The 23,832-nt window shown below is 38.3% G+C and overlaps 1 protein-coding gene across 1 annotated transcript; it reads right to left on the bottom strand.

The window, feature by feature from the left end:
• Window positions 1-2,291: 2,291 nt before the first annotated feature.
• Window positions 2,292-22,337, bottom strand: LOC133460777 (delta-type opioid receptor-like). The gene is made up of 3 exons (XM_061741549.1): window positions 22,213-22,337; window positions 4,626-4,981; window positions 2,292-3,010 (listed from the first exon to the last, which is right to left on the bottom strand). The coding sequence occupies exons 1-3, from the start codon at window positions 22,227-22,229 to the stop codon at window positions 2,436-2,438; spliced, it is 948 nt and encodes a 315-aa protein (XP_061597533.1). The 5' UTR covers window positions 22,230-22,337; the 3' UTR covers window positions 2,292-2,435.
• Window positions 22,338-23,832: the final 1,495 nt, after the last annotated feature.

Here is a 23,832-nt window from a genome sequence, read left to right as displayed (position 1 = left end):
TGTTTCAATGCAAAAAACACTCTTATATTCGGGACAATACGGTCGTCTACAACTCTACATAAATGATTCCCATGACGTGAGTGTCATCTGACTCGGTTTTGAGTACTTGACATTTATTGGTGAAAATTGCATTCGCGAGGGCTCGTTCATCCGTTCATCGCTGCTTGCAGCTTTAATTGGTCCTGAATTTCGCAGACATCGAGATTTTTCAGGTATGGTGTTTAATACCCCAGGATTCCCCCACCATCCATACGTCAGATGTCCTGCAGATATTCAATGAGACGGAATCAGGTGGAGGTGAAGATGTGATTGTCACTGATGAAAGAGAAGAAAAGTCCTCAGAAACCCAGAGATCTGGTTTTGATGCTTCTCCGTAACAGTCCTGACCCCGTCACCCTCAGCAGAATCCTGATGAAGAAATCTGAGCAATAATTCACCGTCCAGCCGTCCCCGCGTCGCTTCAGCAGTTCTGATTTAAGTTTCAAGAGAAAGTCTTTTCTTTTCAATCTCTTCATCAAAATCTCATCTGTTCCGTTCACCGAAGACGCCCCAGAGCTGACGGCTCATTTCTTCCAGTTAAGAGCTGGGAACATTGAGTTTTCACAGTCCAACGTTGTGTTTTCACAGTCCCCTGGAACAAAAAGATGTCAACTTCAAATCCTCCTTTACTTCTCTGGGATTTTAGACGAGGAAAGAAGAAAAGTGGAAGACAATGGAACAAAAATATAAATTTGGGCAAAATGCTTCCAATTCCAATTAACGAAAAAGGTAAGCTTTTCCATCTTTGGAGGTCAGATTTAATTCTAGACATTAAAGGTTAGAAATTAGCAGAAAAAAGAGAGTTTATGACCCAAATCTCTGGAAAAGCAGATAAAATCTCAGGGATGGAGAGGACAGGATCAGAGATATACAACAATAAGTCATCAGCGTAAAGTGATAGAAGACGCTCCAGAGCTGACGTCTCATTTCTTCGAGTTAAGAGTTGGGAACGTTGTGTTTTCACAGTCCAACATTGTCTTTTCAGTCCTCTGGAACAAAAAGACGTGAACTTTAACAGAAAAGTGAAATCCTCCTTCATTTCTCTGGGATTTTTAGCCGAATTTGGTAAGAAAAGTGGAAGACAATGGAACAAAAATATAAATTTGGGCAAAATGCTTCCTATTCCAATTAACGAAAAAGGTAAGCTTTTCCATCTTTGGAGGTCAGATTTAATTCTAGACATTAAAGGTGAGAAATTAGCAGAAAAAAGAGAGTTTATGACCCAAATCCCGGGATTTTAGCCAAATTTGGTAAGAAAAGTCGAATAACGATAAGTCATCAGCGTAAAGTGATAGAAGACGTCTCATTTCTTCAAGTTAAGAGCTGGGAACGTTGTGTTTTCACAGTCCAACATTGTGTTTTCAGTCCTCTGGAACAAAGACGTGAACTTTAACAGAAAAGTAAAATCCTCCTTTACTTCTCTGGGATTTTAGCCGAGAAAAGAAGAAAAGTGGAAGACAATGGAACAAAAATTTGGGTAAAATGTTCATTTTAACCGCGTTCATTCTTCCAATTAACGGAAAGGATCCGAGATATACAACAATAAGTCATCAGCGTAAAGTGATAGAAGAAGCTCCAGAGCTGACGTCTCATTTCTTCAAGAGTTTGGAACTGTGGGATTAATAATTAATTTGTCTTTATGAAACTATCAGAATCAGAATCAAGTTTGTTCACATGCTTATCACATGTTAACAGATGTAGCCCTTCCTGTGTTCCGTCAGGGTTTTGGGCTGTCCCACAACTATCCCATTGTCAGTTGAACCATCTGTTCAAAACCTCACAGAGTTCTCGTTTGTCCAGAACGGGCCCCATTCGACCCCTTTGACCTTTTGTGTTTTTTAAAGACTTTAAGCTGCATACCACAGATTAGGTCCTCTTTAACTGAAAAGTCATAGGTGTGACCTTTTTAACCATCCTCTGATACCATGTCTGTTTCTGCATCTGTTTCCTGTTTTCTTCCAATTGTCCATTGTCCCTATATGGTCATGTTCCTGTCAGTTTTTCAATAAAAACCTGATGCAAAGGAGGAGCCAGCAAGCATTTGTCGAGAGCGTCCGAGAGAGCCATGTTGCTCTGCAAGCTCCGACTTTGCTTCCCTTCTGCAGAAGGCCTGAAAATCATTTCTAACAGTCTCTGTGTCTTTTCTAAGTTATTAATTTATGTATGTTGATTTAGGAACCTAACAGGAACATTGAGTTTTCTCCTCTGGAACAAAAAGACGTGAACTTTAACAGAAAAGTCAAATCCTCCTTTACTTCTCTGGGATTTTTAGCCGAATTGGAACAATTTCCGCCCCGTTAAAACTCGGTGGTGGAGACGAGCGTGACCTCGGACTGCAGGTCCTGGTGGTCCTGGTTCCCCCTGGGCCCGGTCCGGGGGACCCGGTCCATCCCTAGTCACGTGTTCCTCCCTCCCCCCGGCGGAGCCGGCCCGGCGTGGCCGCAGACGGACTGGGGCTCGCGGGTGTTGGTGTTGCGGCTGTCCCGGCTGTCCCTTCCCGCGGTCCCGGCCCCGGTCCCGGTCCCGGCCCCGGCCCGGGTCCGGCAGCCCAGGCAGAAGTCCCGGAAGCAGCGCTTGAAGTTCTCGTCCAGGAAGGCGTAGAGGACGGGGTTGAGGCTGCTGTTGGTGTAGCCCAGCGCGATGCACAGGTGCCAGGCGGCCACCACGGCCGGGTGCCGCGTGTCCACCTGCACCAGCGTCCGCACCATGATGAAGATGTGGATGGGCGTCCAGCACACGATGAAGGCGGCCACCACCACCAGCACCATGCGCGTGATGCGCCGCATGTTCCGGTCCTTCTCCTTGGAGCCGGAGAGCAGCCGGACGCTGCGCAGACGCAGGATCATCAGGCCGTAGCACACGGTGATCACCAGCACCGGCACCACGAAGGCAAAGATGAACACGCAGATCTTCGTCACCGTGTCCCAGTACCAGTCCGGGGCCGGGAAGTCCAGCATGCACGACGTTTTACCTGGAACAGACGGGAAGGGAAGAAGAGAGGGGGAAGGGAAGAAGCTTCAGCGCCGGGATTCTCAGCTCCTCTTTATTGACTTTACAATCAACCATTCATGAAGTTTTACAGAGGTTTTGCAGTAGTTGTACAGTTTTGCAGCAATTTTGCAGCGGTTTTGCAGAGGTTTTACAGCGGTTTTGCAGAGGTTTTACAGCGGTTTTGCAGAGGTTTTGCAGCACTTTCAAGGTGTTTTTGCAGCGGTTTTGTAGCAGTTTTGCAGTAGCTTTGCAGCGGTTTTAAAGCGGTTTTGCAGCATTTTTACAGCGGTTTTGCAGCAGTTTTTCAAAGGTTTTAAAGCGGTTTTTCAGCAGTTTTGCAGCATTTTTACAGTGGTTTTGCAGCAGTTTCAAAGGGTTTTTGCAGCAATTGTACAGTTTTGCAGCAGTTTTGCAGCAGTTTTGCAGTGGTTTTGTAGCAGTTTTGCAGCGGTTTTGCAGTGGTTTTGTAGCTGGTTTTGCAGCGGTTTTGCAGCATTTTTGCAGAAGTTTTGTAGCGGTTTTACAGTTTTGCAGCAGTTTTGCAGCAGTTTTACAGTTTTGCAGTTTTGCAGCAGTTTTGCAGTAGCTTTGCAGCGGTTTTAAAGCGGTTTTGCAGCAGTTTTGCAGAGGTTTTAAAGTGTTTTTACAGCAGTTTTACAGAGGTTTTAAAGCAGTTTTGAAGCATTTTTGCAGTGGTTTTGCAGCAGTTGTACAGTTTTGCAGCGGTTTTGCAGCGGTTTTAAAGCAGTTTTGCAGCAGTTTTTCAGAGGTTTTAAAGTGGTTTTGCAGCAGTTTCACTGTAGTTTTGCAGCGGTTTTGCAGCAGTTTTGCAGAGGTTTTAAAGTGGTTTTACAGTAGTTTTACAGTGGTTTTGTAGCAGTTTTGCAGTGGTTTTGCAGAACTTTCAAAGGGTTTTTGCAGCAGTTTTTACAGCGGTTTTGCAGCAGTTTTGCAGCAGTTTTGCAGCGGTTTTGAAGCAGTTTCACTGCTGTTTTGCAGCAGTTGTGGGTTCAGGTGCAGTAGCACATCTGCCTCAACGTGACGCCGGGAGATGAATCGCTGCAGGAAAAGCGTCTCACCAGAATCGGCCACTTTGGTCACGGCCATCACCATGATGGGCACGCCGATGACGGAGGACAAGACCCAGTGTGGTTTTGCAGCAGTTTTACAGGGGTTTTGCAGCAGTTTTGCAGAGGTTTAAAGCGGTTTTGCAGCATTTTGGCAGTGGTTTTACAGTAGTTTTACAGCAGTTTTGCAACAGTTTTGCAGCAGTTTCAAAGGGTTTTTGCAGCAGTTTTGCAGCGGTTTTGCAGAGATTTTAAAGCAGTTTTGCAGCATTTTTGCAGTGGTTTTGTAGCAGTTTCAAAGGGGTTTTGCAGCAGTTTTACAGCGATTTTACAGCGGTTTTAAAGCACTTTTGCAGCGGTTTTAAAGCAGTTTTGCAGTGGTTTTGCAGCAGTTTTGCAGCACTTTCAAAGGGTTTTTGCAGCAGCTTTACATTGTTTTTGCAGCAGTTTTTCAGCAGTTTTAAAGTAGTTTTGCACTGGTTTTGTAGCAGTTTTAGCCGGGAGATGAAAACAAGGAAAGCGTCTCACCAGAATCGGCCACCTTGGTCACGGCCATCACCATGATGGGGACGCCGATGACGGAGGACAAGACCCAGATCAGGATGTTGATCATCTTGGCCTTGGCCGGCGTGCGGAAGCCCAGCGCCCGGACGGGGTGGCACACGGCCACGTAGCGGTCCACGCTCATCATGGTGAGCGTGAAGATGCTGGTGAACATGTTGTAGTAGTCGATGGCCAGCACCAGCTTGCAGAGCAGCGGCCCGAACGGCCACGTGTTCAGCAGGTACTTGGCGCTCTGGAACGGCAGCGTGCTGGTGGCCAGCGCGTCGGCCAGCGCCAGGTTGAAGATGTAGATGTTGGTGGCCGTCTTCATCTTCGTGTACCTGGAGGAGGAAACAGAAATCTGTGAGAACGGAGCTGAAATCTACGGAACTGCATTCACTGGAGAAAAGAAATCTGCTCTGTTTTTCTGAATTAACCAGATTCCTCACAACTTGAAGCTGTCATTCACTTGAGAGCTGGATTTCATTTTATTTTAGCTGTTACAAGCCCTAAATGTAACAACAGAAGTGCATTTGTAGACGTACTTTGAAATAAATTAAACTGTGAACTGTAGGCCTATTTCAGTCTATATTTGTGGAAAAGTAAAATAAAAACTACCCCACTACTTTAATATAAATAATACAATTAGCTGCAGCTTAGCAGCTTTAAAAATAAATATAGAAATTAAAAATATTTATTTTAAAATTGGTTGGAATCAACTCAAACTCCAAGATAACTACCCAACAAAATAAACTAAAAATGAATTCAGAAATATCACAAAAATAAAATAAAAAACATGCTGTAAGATGCATTTAATTATTAAAAGAAGGTGTTATTTCAGTCTGTCGGCCACTGTCAATAGTAATTAAAGGTTGTTTAGATATTTATTTGGTTCTAAAAGGTTTTTTATTTTATTTTATTTACTTCCGGTCCAACAGAATCGAGTGTAAATTCTCCAACATTTGATAAACACGTGACCTGAGGATCTTTTAATTGGTTTAATTAGATTTGTAAAACGACGCAGTTGTGTGCATCGAGACTCGTATGTTGTTTTAATCTAATCTTATTGGACAATTCATTCCCCGTCTTTTCTAGAAAAATCAAACTGAACTAAACAAACCAGATTTTTATGTTTGTTTTAAATAGTTTAAATGACACTTGCTTTTGAAATAATATTTGTTGATCAAATATCTGAAAGAAAGAAAGGAACGTTATCTTTTCAAATAATCTAAATTCCAGACAGAACGATGGAAATGTTCATGTTTTTCTTCTCTCTAAAGTGTAAAGTAAACTGAATCCAAACCAGGAAGAACAAAACAAAACAAAATAACATCTTAAACTACTTTTTGTTCAGTTTTGTTTCCACTGCAGCAAAACTGAACCACTTCACTAAAACTTAGGACCAATAAGCCGTTATTGTTGGATGTTTATCTAAATTAAAGGACCAAAATATTATTTTCCACCTTTATTTCTTCCCCGTTGTACCGAGCTGGAACCTGACCAGGATTCTGTGGACCGTTACATCCCGATGTATGTTACTCATCTTAACTTAACTTAACTCATCTTAACATTCTTAGACCCCAGAAAACTAAGTGCACTAAAAAACACACGTATTTTAAATGTTGAATATCTGTTATGTGTAATTGTGTGTTTGTTTGTTTGTACGTCCTTTAAGCTGCTGTCATGCCTTTTAAATTGCCCCTCGGTGATAAATAAATAAATAAAGTGATTTGAATTGAATTGAATATGCTAAGGAACATTCCACCCCCATAAAATATATATAACACCAGCCGCCACTGGTTAGAGGTGAGAGGTCACGTGATGAGGAAGTGGATTAATCAACCTCACGTCTCTTAAGGAGCTCAGGAGGGGACAGATGTTGGCCGGGTTTCCCAGATCAGTTAAGTAGTTCTTAACAGCGAAAGACTTCTTTCAAACCATCTTAAGGAGCCTGTGAAAGAAAATCGCGTTTCCCAGAGTTGCTCTTAGCTTAAGTATCTCTTTCATTAAGAAGGAAATGAAAGATGCTGCTGACCCAGTCTTTACAGCCATCTTAGTGAACAAAGACTCACAGATCCAGCCGCGTCAGGCAAATCAATATCACACCAAGCAATGAGATATTAAAACAATGCACCCCGCACAAGTTTTGATCTATTTTATACTTTAGATTTATATTGTTTAGTATTTATTGGTGACAGCAAAGGGGGAAAAAAAGAAAAATAAGGAATAACAAGTGTGTTCCTGTATATGCTTTATGCTTTACGCACAAATAAAACGATCATCATGAATATCATTTATTTGATAATTTGGCTGCTATACAGCATGTTCTCGCTGCAAATCAACCGCGTCACCGTGCGCGAAGCAGAACTGTTTTTATGAACGCATTCGTGCGTCAGCACTTCAGTCCCCTGGACGTGCTGTCGGACCGCGCTGTCCAGGCAGCCGGGACACCGATCCTCCTGCCCGAGCACCTACATGTGTGATGACAGGGAAGCAGCAGCTGAAGAACGAGATCCTTTGATGAATCGTTCATTACAGTCTCAAATATAATCAATGGTGTCGGTTTATATTAAAGAATCTTTTTGCCCAGAAGAAAAAAGAGCGAAGACAACGACCCATAACTATTTTCTTCTCTTAAAAAAACCCACCTGCGGGATGCAGCAGCATCAGAAGAGCAGGAATACGTGCGAGGCGGGGATGATCTCTGCAATCTGAAGCCCTCTATAATTGTAAAAAGAATTTCACTTATCACGGGTTCTTTTTGGAACATAACCCCTGCGAAAAACCAGGGATTGCTGTAATTCCACGTTGCGATTTGCGAAACTCGCCTTCTCTTGGCTCATGTTTTTGAACGCACACACACGCCCACCCCGTTTACTCCCGGTCTCCGTGTGTGGGGAAAAAAAGCCTCACTGTAGCCAGAAATAACGGAGTAACGCACCGTTTGGATGAAAAAGGGTCATTGAATTATATTTATCATCTTAATTTTTCATTATAACGCACAGGCAGCAGGGAATTAGTGCGTTAGGTAGCAGTGCTGCGTGTGAAAATGCGCTGATAGTGATCGGTGATCGATTTGCCTGGCATCGATTGATTTGGTTTCAGAACCGGACAGCTGCTCCAAAGAGCTTCTGAAAGAGCGAAACTAAAGAACGGTGTTAAGAAGTCATCTGGGAAACACCCGTATCTTAGGGTTCTCTCTTAGTTCAAACCTTCTTTGAACCTCTCTTAAATCCTTAAGAGAGGTTGGATCTGGGAAACCCGGCCATTGTTGGGTGTAGCAGTGTTAGCAGAGTTAGCAGTGTAGCAGTAATAGCAGTGTTAGCAGAGTTAGCAGTGTTAGCAGTGTTAGCAGTGTTGTGGTACTTTTTTTTACTTTTTTTTATTTGCAGATAAAAAAAAAATACAACCGCCAAAAATTCAGACAAACAGTATGTAGAAAAAAATGGAAACAACAAAAAAAGAAATACAATGTAACAGAAAAAATGTGCAGGAGGAACCAAACAAACCCATAAGGGCTTGTCGAGTATATTCTCCTCCTATAATGAAACAAACAATATCTAGAGATATGTAAAACAGAGGACAACTAAGGAGAATAAGCTAAATTACTAGAAAAACAGGAATCTGATGAGGATGTGCAGAGAAGTTCTGGAAATTAGTGGTTAAACTTTGCTAAGCTGGGTTAGCAAAAAAGTTGTGATTTGTTTTTTGAAATTATTTGTGCTCGAGCATTCTCTAATATTGAGTGGTAAGGTGTTCCAATAAAGAGAAACTCTGAATATAACTGAAAATTGGGAAAAGGTCGTCCTGAAAAAGGTGGAGATTGTTTGCAGACTAGGAATGGGTGATATTTTACCGTTCACGATAAACCGTCAAAAAAATTCCCCACGGTAAGAATTTGTATCTCACGGTAAAAATGATAAATTCCTGTTGATGAAGTTTTTGTGTAAAACTGATTTAAGGAAGGAAGGAAGGAAGGAAGGAAGGAAGGAAGGAAGGAAGGAAGGAAGGAAGGAAGGAAGGAAGGAAGGAAGGAAGGAAGGAAGGGAGGGAGGGAGGGAGGGAGGGAGGGAGGGAGGGAGGGAGGGAGGGAGAGGAGAGAGAGAGAGAAGAAAGAAAGAAAGAAAGAAAGAAAGAAAGAAAGAAAGAAAGAAAGAAAGAAAGAAAGAAAGAAAGAAAGAAAGAAAGAAAGAAAGAAAGAAAGAAAGAAAGAAAGAAAGAAAGAAAGAAAGAAAGAAAGAAAACAGGATAAATTCCCGTTGATGAGGTTTTTGTGTAACAAACATGGCGGATCTGAGAGAGAGATAGATTTATACAAAGATGGAGTTGAATTGATATTTTTTTTTATCGTCATTTTTATCGTTATCGGGATAAATGCCAGAAATGATCGTGATACATTTTTTAGTCCATACCGCCCATCCCATACAGACCTGGTATTAAAGTGATGAATTTGGGAATTGAATTGAAATAAAGAATGAAAACAGGTTGGAAGTAGCTTGTGAATGGATTGATAGACAAAAAGACAAATCTGGAAAACATTTACAGCAGAAATAGGGAGAATACTTAGGGATTGGAACAATGGGGAGGATCTAGTGAGTCTATTGGAAAATGGAATAATTTTGATCAAACGTTTTTGCAGGATTAAGATACAGTTGAGGTTGATCTTGAAGGTTCTTGCCCAAATGACAATACAGTATGAGATATAAGGATAAATCATAGTATGATATAAATTATAGATGCCGTATACGTCTGATTACTCCAATATTCTTTGCAATCTTGTTGGAGATGAGTGGAATATGATTGGTACTTGTACAGACCTGGGTGAATGTTAATGTTAAAACCAGCAACCATGAAGGTTCAAAGACGAGTCGACGCCGTCGTCACCTTCAGCTAAAGATTTATTGGCTCATCTGACATGGACCGTCACGGAAGATGATGTGTTTATCTGCAGAGCTGGAGTGAAGCTGTGATTGTTGCTCCTTCACCCCCCGGCCTTGAATGAAGGCCACACATCCCATAATAATCCCCCATGATGGACATGAGTGATGTTCGTGCAGGGAAGGAGTAACGAGTAGAGTTGTTGTTGTCAGACTGTTTCAGTTCTAGTTTTAGTCTTCAGGTCCAGCTGTCATTTTAGTTTTTATTAGTTTTAGTCACGTTCATTCTTTTAGTCGTGTCTTATTTTAGTCAGAATTGTCCATTTTAGTCTAGTTTTAGTCAAAGATTGTATTTATCCAAACCCATTTTACAATTCAAACAACATTATCTTATAATTATATTATTGTTACCTTATAGACTCAAGAATAAATTCATTCCAGATACAGAAGACTCTCATTTGAGTTTACAACATATTTATTTTTCCGCATTTCTCCCCGTCTTTTTCTTTTTCCACGACACATATGGTTTTCTTTTCCACGTCTCTGTAGGAAAGTGGATCCAAAGATGGATCTTCTTCTTCTCCCCAGAGCAGATCCCCTTAGACCAGTGTCTTCCCCCCCCTAGGGTCCGGGCAGAGATCTCTGGGGGCGCGAAACTTGGTCTGCTTTGAAATTATGCAGTTGTAAAAATTATATTTACACATGTTAAATAAATAAAAAATCATAATAACACACCTAATCTAATACTGTAATCCAAGTCTTTATAAACCCACTTAGAAATATATTTTGGTCATTTTAAAATACTAAGTTATTTATCAGGATAAAAACTTAAAAACGTATTATTATATCATTATTCAACATTTAATCCTACTACTACTCCGACACTTGTTAAAGGAAAAATGTAAAAAATGTTGTTCTCATATTAAAAGAGACATTTTTCAGAAATATTTTTATGTCCTTTCAATTATTTCTTGTGTGTATTTTATACATTGGTGACACAAAATGAAGTGAGAAAAACTAAGTCATAAACGAAAGAGGAATGTATCAAAAAAACATAATTAATTTTAATTTTTTCAATTAAAGATTTGTAACGAATCACTTTAGTCTTTTGGGGGGGGCTGGTCTTAGACACAAGTAGGGGGGAACAAGGAATAAAGGCTGGGAACCACTGGCTTAGAACCCCAAAGACCCTCAAAGTCTTGTCTTGTTTTCCTCGGGTGATAAAGGTTCGTTCACAACGATATTTAGTCCTAATTTTGGTTGATGAAAGCAACTTTAGGGCCGAGGAGATCCAGGTCCAACCTGCACCTCCTCCGTCTGGTTCCAGGTTCTGATTTTAATATTCTTCGTGGAACTTTACCACATGACTGTCATCAATTCTTCTTCTGAGGCTTCAGAGCAGAAACAAACCTAGAAACTAGAGATGCAGCGATCAGGATTCTGACGGCCGATCACGGATCACAATGTGAAATCCATAAATTCATCAATATTGTTGTCTCATGGGGCGCGCAGGTGGTCGAGTGGTTCGAGCGCATGCCATATACGCAGTGGACCCTGTTTCTAATCCCGGCCGGGGACCCTTTGCTGCATGTCAGTCCCCCGCTCCTTCCCATTGTTTCCTGTCATTGAACTTTCAAAATAAAAAAAATAAAAAAATAAAAAATATTGTTGTCTCATGTACGACACTGACATCGCATTGATAGGTATAAAAATTAGGCTGCAATATTTCACCTTCTAGAGACTTAGAAACGACTCAGACTCGTGTAGCTTATTAGCTACATCGTTCCTGTGGTGATAAATGTGTAACAACACAACATGTGACCAACACAGACAACAGCAGACATGTCACTCTCTTAGAGTTGATACAAGTTGTAATTAGGGATGCAAATTATCGATTATTTCATTAATTGATAGTTGATAACCTTATCGATCGATCATCGATTAGTTGATAAGCTGCGTTTTTCCCCCATCTGAGATACAAACATAATTGTTTTTGCTTATATAAAATACAAAGGACATTTTAATGTATTCCTTAATCAAATATTTATTTGATACAAAAGTAACAAAAAGACATTTTTGTACCACAAGGAATATAATATAAAGTGCACTTCAAGGCTATTAGTAGTAGTAGCAGCCATAATAGTGTCATTTGTGTCAAGCACATTTTAAGTTCTAGTTACGTTTTAAGTTAGAGTTTCTGCAGTGTTCAAAATAAAATTATGAGACCTGCTGTATTGGAGCACATTTTCTTTTAGTCTGTAGCGGGGACAGATGTTTAGAGAAACCTATGTATGTACCGGGTGAAGCTGATTTATGGTTCCGCGTTACAACAACGCAGAGCTTACGCCGTAGGCTACGGCGGCGGCTCTGCGTTGATTTAAGGCGGAACCATAAATCAGGCTTTAGGGGGACATATCGGAGAACAACCAGAAGAATATAGAGTGGATTAAAAATAAAAGTTAAGCACTGAGCTACATGTGTCTCCGTCTGGGCCATTGCAGACTCATGGCCTGAGCAAGATGTTACTAAAACCAAACATATCCGCCGTCTCTTTCTTCTGTGCGCGCCGCGGCGGCAGCGAGTTGTGTCGCATTAAATGTGGTCCGGGCGTAATACCAGCTGGTGAAATTAAACGAAAAAAATAAATAAATAGATTAATTGTAATCGTTAATTTTAATCGGGTAATTTCATAACGGCAATTAATCGAAAATCGATTAATTATTAACATCCCTAGTTGTAATCTATAAACCTTAGTTTTACTGTGGAAAAAGGAATTCAATCTTAATATAAAAAATGAATTATGAATTATTAAGGTTTGCAAAAGCTTAATAATTCATAACATTCATTAGCTATCGCTAATAATTCATGCATGCGTGGCGTGTGAGGAAACTCCTTTGGCCATCTTTGAGCTTACGTTAGGCTTAACTGACTGAACATTGTAACATAGGCCTTAAAACAATAAAAATGCATTAAAGCGCTCAGGGTTTTTTATCATTTCAAATGATAAATCAAACTTGTAGCTGAAAGACTTTGCAGATGTTTCCCCTCTAGATATTTGAGCAGAACATTCATGTCAAACAGCCATTCTTGTTTTATTCTAACACTCTAAAATACTTCCACACTGCTGACATGTTTGCACCACTTCACTCCACGCTCTTCCACGTTTGATTTCCTCATCTAAACGCACCTGTAATAGATTGATTTATGTTGTTTTGGTTCCACCTCCTGGTGAATGTTGGTAAAATTCTTATGTGGTTAGTTTTTGGTTGGCCAACGATTTGTTTGTGGTGCAACAGTTACGGAGCGGCCAGTCTATTTATATTACAACGCCGTTAGTAATTGTTAGTTTTTTCCCCACTTATTCCACCGAACACCGAAAGTGTTTTTTTGCCATTTTCGGCCGAACAATTTCTGTTACCGAACAATCGGTGCATCACTGCTGCTAAACAGTCCCCTCACAAACAGTGTCCAACGTTGTGTAGCTACTGTACAAACTCACCGGTATTACGGTATATGAAACATTCATATCATAAGAAAAATAAACACCCGTATTCGGTATGAACCGGTATGAACCGGTATACCACCCAGCACTACTTCCATGTCAAACCTGTCGCAGTGGCGTTTCCATGAACCCTCCCTCGGTTCAGGTTTCAGGATTTTAGCTCGTCTAATAAATCAGAGCTTCAGGAAACACGACTCGTCCGTTGATAACGGCGTCTCTGAGGAGACGGTTGTCATGGTGACGGGGGGACGGCGGCGTCAGCACCGGGCTGCCGGCGCCGCGGTTATGCAACAGTGATAACGTCTCCCGTTCAATACCGTCTAATCAATCAGACCGATAACTTCCAGCCGACGGCGGCAGCAACGACCTCCAGGGACGACATCGACTTCCTGTCAGGAAACTTTCATTTCCTGCTTCCTGAGATTGTACTGGTTCTGGTCCTGGTTCTTCTGGGGTGTTTCTGCATGCAATGATCTTTTCCTATATTGAATACGGGTTTACAAACTGGTCGTTCTCTACCGCAGTCGCACTAAGGCAGATTGAATCGTTTTACAAAAGAGCAATTAAAATATTTGACAAAAAACCTATATGGCATCACCACTGTCACATACCCCAGAAACATAGGTTCCTTAGTTTTGAGAACTTCACTAAATTTAAGTATGACTATGTCAAACAAAATGAAAATAGCAGCTACACGACCAGGGCCACAAGAGGGGACTGTATAATCCCGTTCAGGAACATCATGTGTGCAGGCTGTACTCTCGGTTCAGGTAGTCGCATATGGAATACTACGCCCTCTGTGATCCCAGACTGGAACACATATGGGACAAACTAACTTAAAAAAATGGTTAATAAGTAACCAAACTTGTAACCACTGTTGATATGCAATGTTTAGGGCTGGGGATTGATTCAAATATTAAGAATCGATTCGATTCCGATTCTTAAGATTCAGAATCGATTATCACGATCCGATTCGATCCAATATTGATTTGGGTTAGTGTTAATTAAACTTTTTTTCAGCTGTTGCATGAATGATATGACTGTAGTTCTGTAACATATTACTACTATTATTATATTGAGATTCAACAGCAAGTATTGCAGCTAATGATGCTGTAAGGACCAATCAGCTCCCAGAATGCTGATAGAACTGAAACAGAAACATCGTGTAGAATTTACCAAACAGATCCAGGAGGAAACAGAGACGGAGGAAATCGCTTTTATTCTTTCCCCATTTATGAGCATTTCGTTTTTAACATTTATGCAAATTTAACCCCAAGACAGTTTATAAAGCAAAGAAATATAGACAATTTATGCAATTATAACTGAAAACTTTAATGTTTTCATACATTTAAACATATTTAAAAGCAAAAACATGGCACCAGTTATTCTCGTGTCCAACAAAATATTCCTTTTTTGGGCATAAACAAAAAAGTACCAAAAGTTGTAATGTAATGATGAAGAAATTATTATTATTTTTTTTTTTCAAATCGATCTTTAGACATATGAATCGATTTTTAGGAATTAATATGAGAATCGATTTAAAATCGGAGAATCGATCTTTTCAACACAGGCCTACAATGTATGGTCCTTATTTTCTTTTTTTTTTTCTCTTAGGATTAATTTCTATCTATCATCACTATTAACTACCTCACATTATAACAACCACAACTAGTCACAATTACAACAATAACTAAGTACTGGACTCTGCATTGCTGCAACGTCAAACTTCATCTTAACACCCCGTACAGACCCCTACAAACATTATTCTTTGTTTATTTATTTATCATTTTAATTTTTGTTTACTTATTTTACTTTATTTATTTATTTATTTTTTATTTATTTCTATTTCTTTTTTTCTTTTTTTTTCACTTATTGTATTTTGCATGTACCATATTCATGTACTGGCAGCACTTTAATATTTACCTATTTATTATTATTTATCATGTTTTACAGCAGATACAACATAGCACTACAGCACTTTAGCTCTCAATCATTCATTTCCCCAGCACTGTTTTTATCGTCATTAACTCTTATCGTGAATGCATATGCCATGTTATGTGTGCTATATTGTTTTTTTTTGTGATTGTTATTATTGTTGTTTGTATGATTTTTGCTGATTACATCTGGCAGGGGGACTACCGATGTAAACCAGCCTATGGCTGCAATCTGGGTGCATCTACGTTTTTTAAATGCTGATTGATGTACCTTGTCCCTTACCAAATTAATACATTGAAATTGAAATTCTGGTTCTGGTTGTGATTCTGGTCCTGGTTCAGCCTGGGTTTCTGGGTTTCCTGACATTGACATCGTTGGCTCGGCCGAGGAAACAGACGGCGTGACGTCTCCTGTTTATTTTTAGCTGAATTTCCACCCGGACCATCAGATCTCCCAACGAGTTCCTGCTGGAGCTTTCTGTGTTTTCTTTATCGAAATATTCCCATTTCCAAAAGCCTGATAAAGCTTCTGAAAAGCCCACAAATTACCCACAATGCATCTCAATTAGAGGCTGCACTCACAGAAACTCTTATCGGCTGGGAGGATGATGAGGGGAGGATGAAGAGGGAGATAAGACGAGCCTCATCCCGCCGGAGACGTTAGCTTCTCCATCTGCAGTCGTAGTCATTTTACTTTCAAAAAAGAATCTAAAATATTATTTGTATTTCTCTCCTGCCTGACCCTGATACTCTAACAGGAATCTCAGATCACAATCCAACAAAGCTTTTTTAAATTGGATTTTTGTGTTTTGAAATGAAAAAGGTTATTTCAAGCTTTTATCTCCATAAACTTCTTGGGTCTTCAAGCCCCGCGGCCCCGAGGGGAGAAACTAAAAAGAGGAAGATGAGGAGAAGGATAAACATCCTTGATGGACAGTGAAGAGGAAATATAATGTATAATTAAGGAAATTACAGACAGTGAAGTCCTCAGTCACTTTTTAAAATCACTTTTGTGTTCAGATAGGAGATTGTTTTGCTACAAGCCAAAGGTATCAAGCTAACGCTAACGTTACATCTCATGGCGTCTACAGAATCACCTTCAGTTTCCAACGGCCGCTCCACATTAACGTCTACATTTAATTCAGGTTGCCGCTTATATTTACGTGTTCACGTAAATATATATATATATATAAAAAAAAACAGTCAATAAAAAATTAACAATAGGAAGCCAAGAGGGCTTATAATTAGTGATGCACCGATTGTTCGGTAACCGAAATTGTTCGGCCGAAAATACAAAAAAACACTTTGGGTGTTCGGTGGAATAAGTGGGAAAAAAACCGAACAATTAATAACGGCGTTGTAAAATAAGGAAATAGACTGGCCGCTCCCGTAACGGTTGCACCACAAACATAAATCGTTGGCCAACCAAAAAGTAACCACATAAGAATTTTACCAACATTCACCAGGAGGTGGAACCAAAACAACATAATGCTGGAAATTAAAACATGTTCAGTTTTTTATGTTCAATAAACATTTTCTACTTTGTAATTTTGTAAAAGATTTTTTTCTTTGCAAAGCCTAAATCAAATTTATTTGATTTATGCATCCTCCTCATGACAGTAAAATAGACCATTCTAAGCAAATTTACTGCAGCAATTCCTTTCCAAATCATTAGAAAATGTGGTTAACACCCAGTTGTGCATGAAAAAGAAAATAAAAACGTGATATACCGTGAAACTGATATAATTTTGAAAAATACCGTGATATAAATGTTTGGTCCTACCGCCCAGCACTAGTTTACATTTTACATTTTTAGAGACTCCGATTGCAATTGATTTCTCGAGAAACTGAAAAATTGATTGTCATAATCTGTGGCCCCCGTGAAATAGCCCTGGCCCCCCCGAGGTTAAAAGTCTAGTGAGCTGATATTTTTGGCTAAAATGCTAAATTATCGTCCAGCACTTGTTTCTGGGCAGGATAATGTTCTCGTCTCCGTCTCTCAAACTCCTGATTTACTGCCGTCCTCCCTCCAGCTCCATCTCTCCACCTCCCTATGTACGTCTGAGTTATTTTATCACATATTTTCTTCTCTGATCTGCAAATATAAATCCAAGACTTTCATAAATGCAGCATCTCTCCCGCTGTTTCGGTTCATTTATCTCCATTCCTTCATTCCCCTGCTCTTTATTCTTTAATTATTATTATTTTAGCTCATCCTTCATTCCCCTGCTCTTTATTCTTTAATTATTATTATTTCGGCTCCTCTCTGGACGGTTAACGTCCACCGTTCTCCAGGTTCTGCTTCACTTCTCTCATTAAGCTGAAACAGTAATTAATATTTCGGACGACGCCGGAGAAGCCAAACATCGTTTCACAGATTAGCAGCTAATTAACAGGATGAGTGAGAACGGAACAATCAGAGAAGAACGAGAGGTCGAGACGGGAGATTAACGTTGTAAGAATTCACCGGCGGCGGAAGAGATTGATGTTTGATGATTATAAGTGGTTTTTCATGCAGGTTTAACAAGGATGTTGATGCTGGAAGAGAACAGAACAGACTGCAGCAGCTCATCAGTCAAGATTCATTAAAATCCTGCAGCAGAATATTCACACCAGAGAAATAACGTTGTTACCTGAAGCTTTTCATGACTCTTTCTGCACAAAACATCGACTCGGTTGCTGAATACTGAGAAAATACTGCTCTCTGCAAATCTCTGGCACAGCCAGAGGCACTGTTGTTATTGCTCAGGCTTATTATTTATTCTTCCGTATAAACTTCGGCGCGTAACTAGTCCCGCAGCTTTGAGAAAACGCAAAACGTAAAAACGTGCGCTCTAATCGGGAATCGAGTGGTCTGACTTTTATTGTAACACTGTGGATGGGAGGAGGTAAAAAAAGCCAAAATTCACCTTTTTTCTGAGTCACCTAACTTTCTCATACTTGCACGTAGAAATGTCATTCAAACTTCAAAACGGAGGAAAACTTCTCTTCTCTTTCCAAACCTGAAACAGTTTTTTCCTAAAATGTACACTTTTCAAGATATGAGCACTCAAGCGAGGACTGGAAATCACTTTTTCGTCAAATCTAGAGTGCGGAATGTCGGTTGATAGAGTGTGAGAAACAGCAAAAAATAACCCAAATTTTTATTTGTAACTCGAGCTCACGACCAAACCGTAAAAAGGAGACAAATCATTTTTGGTCAGAATGTAGACATAGGTGTTGGGATTCATAAAATGTGACTTTGACAAGCGGGGTATGCACAACATTTAAACGGGGGGGGTTAGAGCGGCACCAATACCTGTCTCAGTCTCCATTGGCTGTAATGTAATCAAAAGTTTTCTTCAAAAGAATCTCACTCTGTCTTCGCACTGACCTTACTCACTCATGGTTTGACATAGAGTCGTGGTGGTGTCATCGGACTCGGTTTTGAGTCCTTGACCTTCATTGGTGCAGATTAGCCTTCTTCCTTCTTCTGATTGGTCAATATATGATAGTCCGATAACTTTTGCATGGTTTGATATAGAGAGTCGTGGGTGGTGTCATCGGACTTAGTTTTGAGTCCTTCACCTTTATTGCTGAAAAAAGCAGCAATGTACACAAATGGGCAGCAGCCCGCCGTAGCACTCTCGAAATTTCTGCGAGGAATTTTTCTAGTTATTATTATTATTCCGCACGCTTTTTCGTCGTTAATGCGGCCCGAACCGCAATGTGCACCCATGCATGGCATACATCGTTGGATTCGTCTCCATCGTGCCTCGATGGGCATTACTTTTCTCAGTAAAAAGTGTTACCGTGGCAACGCTAGACGCCAAAAAGAAGAAAAAAGGCAAAAATTCGGACGCTTATTGCTCGGCCGAACTTTATCGTAGAGACATCGTTCAAATTTACAAACACTCGGCCCGATTGTCACTAAAGGACCGTACAACCTCATCATGCTAATTATTAGTTTTTGAGATATTTAACTTTCAATTTAAAAAAAAAAATCTATTTTATTTTGGACGCTTGTTGCTAGACAACGGTTTATCGTACAGACATCATTACAACATTGAAAAACTCGGGACGCGTTGTACTACAACATATTTTAGTCTCATCATGCTAGCTATTACGGTTTTTGAGATATTCAACTATGCTCATTTTGATACGAAAAATGTGATATTTAATGGTTTGCATTAATGGGCGTGGCCTAACGGCTCAACAGCGCCCCCTAGAATACTTTGTCCCTCAAGCCCCACAATACGGTTTGACGTACATGCACGAAAATCGGTACACACCTGTATCATGTCACAACAAACTTAAAGAAAAGTCTCTTGGCACCATGGCCAAAACCGAAAATTGCACGCGCGAGGGCCCGTTCATTGCTGCCTGCCGGTTTTCATGCAGGTTTAACAGGAATTGTTGATGCTGGAAATGAACAGACTCCAGCAGCTCATAAATCATAGTTAATTAAAATATTAAAATCCAGTCTGGCTGGAGTCCTGCAGCAGAATATTCACACACAAACTCCCACAAACCCACGAACCCGAGCAAAACTCTGCCTCGGCATGAAATGAAATAACGGAGGATAAATGTCAGAGTTCAGGAAGGAAACCTTCAACACACACATAAATACACACACACACACACACACACACACACACACACACACACACACACACCAGCGCCAGCAGAATCACAATCATGACTACAAGTAAGAAAAAACACAGAAATATAATGATTAAATCAGCGTAGAGAAATAATGTTGTTACCTGAAGATTTTCACTTCTGTTTCTGCACAAAAACATCTACTCGGTTTCTGAATACTGAGCAAATTCTGCTCTCTGAAAATCTCTCAGACATTTTACTTTCCAGTCTCCTAAATATTCAAACAGAGAATCCTGGAGGCTGGTTTAACTAATAATAATAATGATTAACCTCAGTAACATCTGCATGTGTGAGGAAGAGCGAACTCTCTCTGTGTTTGTTTCTGAACATTCAGAGGTTTGATCTCCCGTATCGTTTCATCTGCAGGATTCAAGGTTTCTTCCTCCTAAAGGAGTTTTTCTTGTTTGGCTTAAGGTTTATGTAATAATTGATCGGGGTGTATGTTCTGGGTCTCTAAAATATAATAATAATAATAATAATAATAATAATAATAATAATAATAATAATAATAATAATAATAATAATAATAATAATAATAATAATAATATGGACAATAATAATAATAATAAATAATAATAATACTAAATAATATTATCATTATTAATAATAAATAATAGTAATAATAATACTAAATAATAGTAATACTCATAATACTACTACTACTAATAATAATAATAAATAATCATAATAATAATAATAATAATCATATGAACAATAATACTAATAAATAATACTAATACTAATAATAATAATTAATAATAATAATAATAATAATAATAATAATAATAATAATAATAATAAATAATCATATAAACGATAATAATAGCAATAATAATAATAATAATAGAATAATAATATGAATAATGATAAATTATCATGTGAATAATAATAATAATAATAATAATAATAATAAATAATAATACTAAATAATAATAATAATAATAATAATAATAATAATAATAATAATAATAATAATAATAATAATAATAATAATAATAAATAATAGTAATAATAATACTAAATAATAGTAATACTAATAATACTACTACTACTACTACTACTACTAATAATAATAATAATCATATGAACAATAATAATAATAGATAATAATAATAATAATAATAATAATAATAATAATAATAATAATAAATCATATGAATAATAATCATATGAATAATAATAATAAATAATAGTAACAATAGACAATTTTTATTGTATTAGATGCTATATAGATAAAATTGAATTGAAATTGAATTGAATTCTCCCACTAGGGGAGTTTTTACCTGCCAGTGTTTATGTAATAATTGCTCGATGGTTTATGTTCTGGTTCTCTGGAAAGATCCTAGAGACATCTGTTGTAATAGACGCTATGTAAATAAAATTGAATTGAATTGAATTGAATTGAATTGAATTGCAGAAGAGCCAACATGAGCTTTTCTACAAGTTTCACTAAAATCTGCCCAAAACTCCCCCAGAGAACTGATTAACTGTCTCTAAATCTGTTATTATCAGAGTTTCCTCTTTGTAACTTAATAAAAACGCCGACCAGATGGTTGGGAATTAAAACTTTGATAAAAAAACAAGACTTTTGCACAGCATCTTAAATACAGGAACTCTCTCCTTTACTTTGGAAATAGCTGTTTTTGGCGAGAACGAAACTGCGTGACCGATTCTTAGACTGAACTGAAGGCTGAATTAAAATGTTGTGGCTAAAATATGAATAATAACACAAATAGAACACTACAATAAAAGTAGAAAATATGATAAAAAACAAGACAATACCTATAAAAGCTCCTAGAAAACATAAAAATACATAAAATCAACATGGCGGTCATAAAACAACCGTCTCATTACTGATGTTTAAAAGCTCGGAGACTGAAATTCAAATGTTGTGGCTTTTACTTTGGCAAGTTTATGGAATAATACATTTTATTTGTAAAGCACTTTTCATAAAATAATCTCAAAGTGCTACAGAAACCAGCAAACAAAATAAACAAAAAGGAATAAAATCAAGACATAAATCATAATAAGAAATAATAATAATAAAAAAAATAATAGTAATAATAATAATAATAATGATAATAAATAATAATAGTAATAATAATGATAAATGATAGTACTAGTAATAATAATAATAATAATAATAATAAATAAAATAATAATACAAATAAAACAAAATAATAATAATAGTACTAATAAATAATAATAATAATAATAATAATAATAATAATAATAATAAATAATAATGAATAATAAATAATACAATAATAATACAAATAAAAGGATAATAATAACAACAATAATAATAATAATAATTAAATAATAATAATAATAGTAATAATCATAATAAATAATATTAATGATAAAAATGATAATAATAGTAATAATAATAATAATAGTAAAATAAATAAATAAATAAATAAATAATAACGATAATTTAAAAAAATAAAATAATAACAATAATAATAATAACAATAATAATAATAATATATAATAATAATTATTATTATATATTATTATTATTATATATAATAATAGAATAATAATAATAATAATAATAATAATAATAATAATAATAATAATAATAATAATAATAATAATAATGCTCCAGTGTTTACCTGACCACCCCGTACATGACCAGCACGTTTCCCAGCAGTCCCACCACGCAGATCAGCGAGTAAAGCGCAGTGATGGAGGCGGCGACCAGGATCCCTCCGGCGGAGCCGCCGCTCCCCCCGGCCGCCCCCGCCGCCGCGGGGCTCCGGAGCTCCGTCAGGTTCTCCAGCAGAGCCCCCTCCATCACCCCGGGGAAGGTCACATTCAGGGGGAGGACCGAGTACAGGGACCCGGGGACCAGCAGGGACCCGGGAACCAGGGACCCGCCGGGGACCAGGGGGGACCCGGGCACCGTGGACGGCTCCATGCCGGGGCTCCGGTTCCGCTTTACGCGCGGCTTGAACTCGTTTCCACGAGTTCCCACGACCGGGACACGGAAAACTGAGGCTTAAGATTCTTAAAACCGTGGAGTTTCTTAGTAAAAGAGGGTTTTATGTCCTTGTTTTTATTCTCCAGGCAGTGGAAGGAGCGTGTCTCCTCGGATCTCCAGATTCCTCTGGAGCGCAGACGCACCAGCCGCTCTCTTATTTATACCCGCGGAGACGTGACGTCACACACGCACATTTCTGGGATCAGGGGACTCGGGATTGGGAGGAGATGATGGAGGAAAGGACACGGAGGAGAATCAGGGCCAGGCAGGAGAAAAATACAAGATTTTAGAGGAGGAAGATTTTTCTTTCATGATGCACTTTGAGAAAAAAGTCCAAATATGGAGAAAAAAAGTGGAAATGTGGAGAAAAAAAATCGAAATGTTGAGATTAATGTTGAAGTACAATTTTTAGAAAGAAGTCAAAATGTATTTCAACTTTATTCTCGAAATTCCGACTTTATTCACGAAATTTCGACTTTATACATGAAATTTTAACATTAATCTCGACATTTCAACTTTTTTCTCAACATTTCGACTTTTTTCTCGACATTTCGACTTTTTTCTCGACATTTTGACTTTTTCCTCGACATTTTGACTTTATTCACAAAATTTCGACTTTTTTCTCAACATTTCAACTATATTCGCAAATGTTTTTGTTTTTTTTCGACATTTCGACTTTTTTCTCGACCTTTTGACTTTATTCGCAAAATTTAGATTTTTTTCTCGACATTTTGACTTTTTTCTCAAAATTGTATTTCAACATTAACCTCGACATTTCGACTTTTCCTCAACATTTCAACTATATTCGCAAAATTAAGATTTTTTTACTCGACCTTTTGACTTTTTTCTCGACCTTTTGACTTTATTCACAAAATTTTGACTTTTTTCTCAACATTTCAACTATATTTGCAAAATTTAGATTTTTTTTCTCGACATTTTGACGTTTTTCTCGACGACTTTGCCGTCTTCGGGTTAAGCCCTTCAGGTCATTGTTATTTATTCTCCAGGTTGTGAAGGAGCGTGTCTCCTCGGATCTCCAGAATCCTCTGGAGCGCAGACGCACCAGAGGATTTCGACTTTATTCGCGAAATTCCGACTTTATTCGGGAAATTTCGACTTTTTTCTCGAAATTGTATTTCAACATTAACCTCGACATTTCGACTTTTCCTCAACATTTCAACTATATTCGCAAAATTTTTGAAATGTTGAGATTAATGTCGAAGTACAATTTCAAGAAAAACGAAATTTCGAC

Source organism: Cololabis saira, chromosome 15 (assembly GCF_033807715.1).
Source record: "Cololabis saira isolate AMF1-May2022 chromosome 15, fColSai1.1, whole genome shotgun sequence".
NCBI classification, from domain to species: domain Eukaryota; kingdom Metazoa; phylum Chordata; class Actinopteri; order Beloniformes; family Belonidae; genus Cololabis; species Cololabis saira.
Note: the sequence above shows the minus strand (reverse complement) of the source record. Positions and strands in the feature narration are given on the sequence as shown.

Bases quoted from the DNA above. Each gene is read 5' to 3' on its own strand.
- LOC133460777 (XM_061741549.1), bottom strand. The intron at 3,011-4,625 runs GTGAGACGCTTT...CGTCTGTTCCAG, and splicing joins GACCAAGGTGGCCGATTCTG to GTAAAACGTCGTGCATGCTG.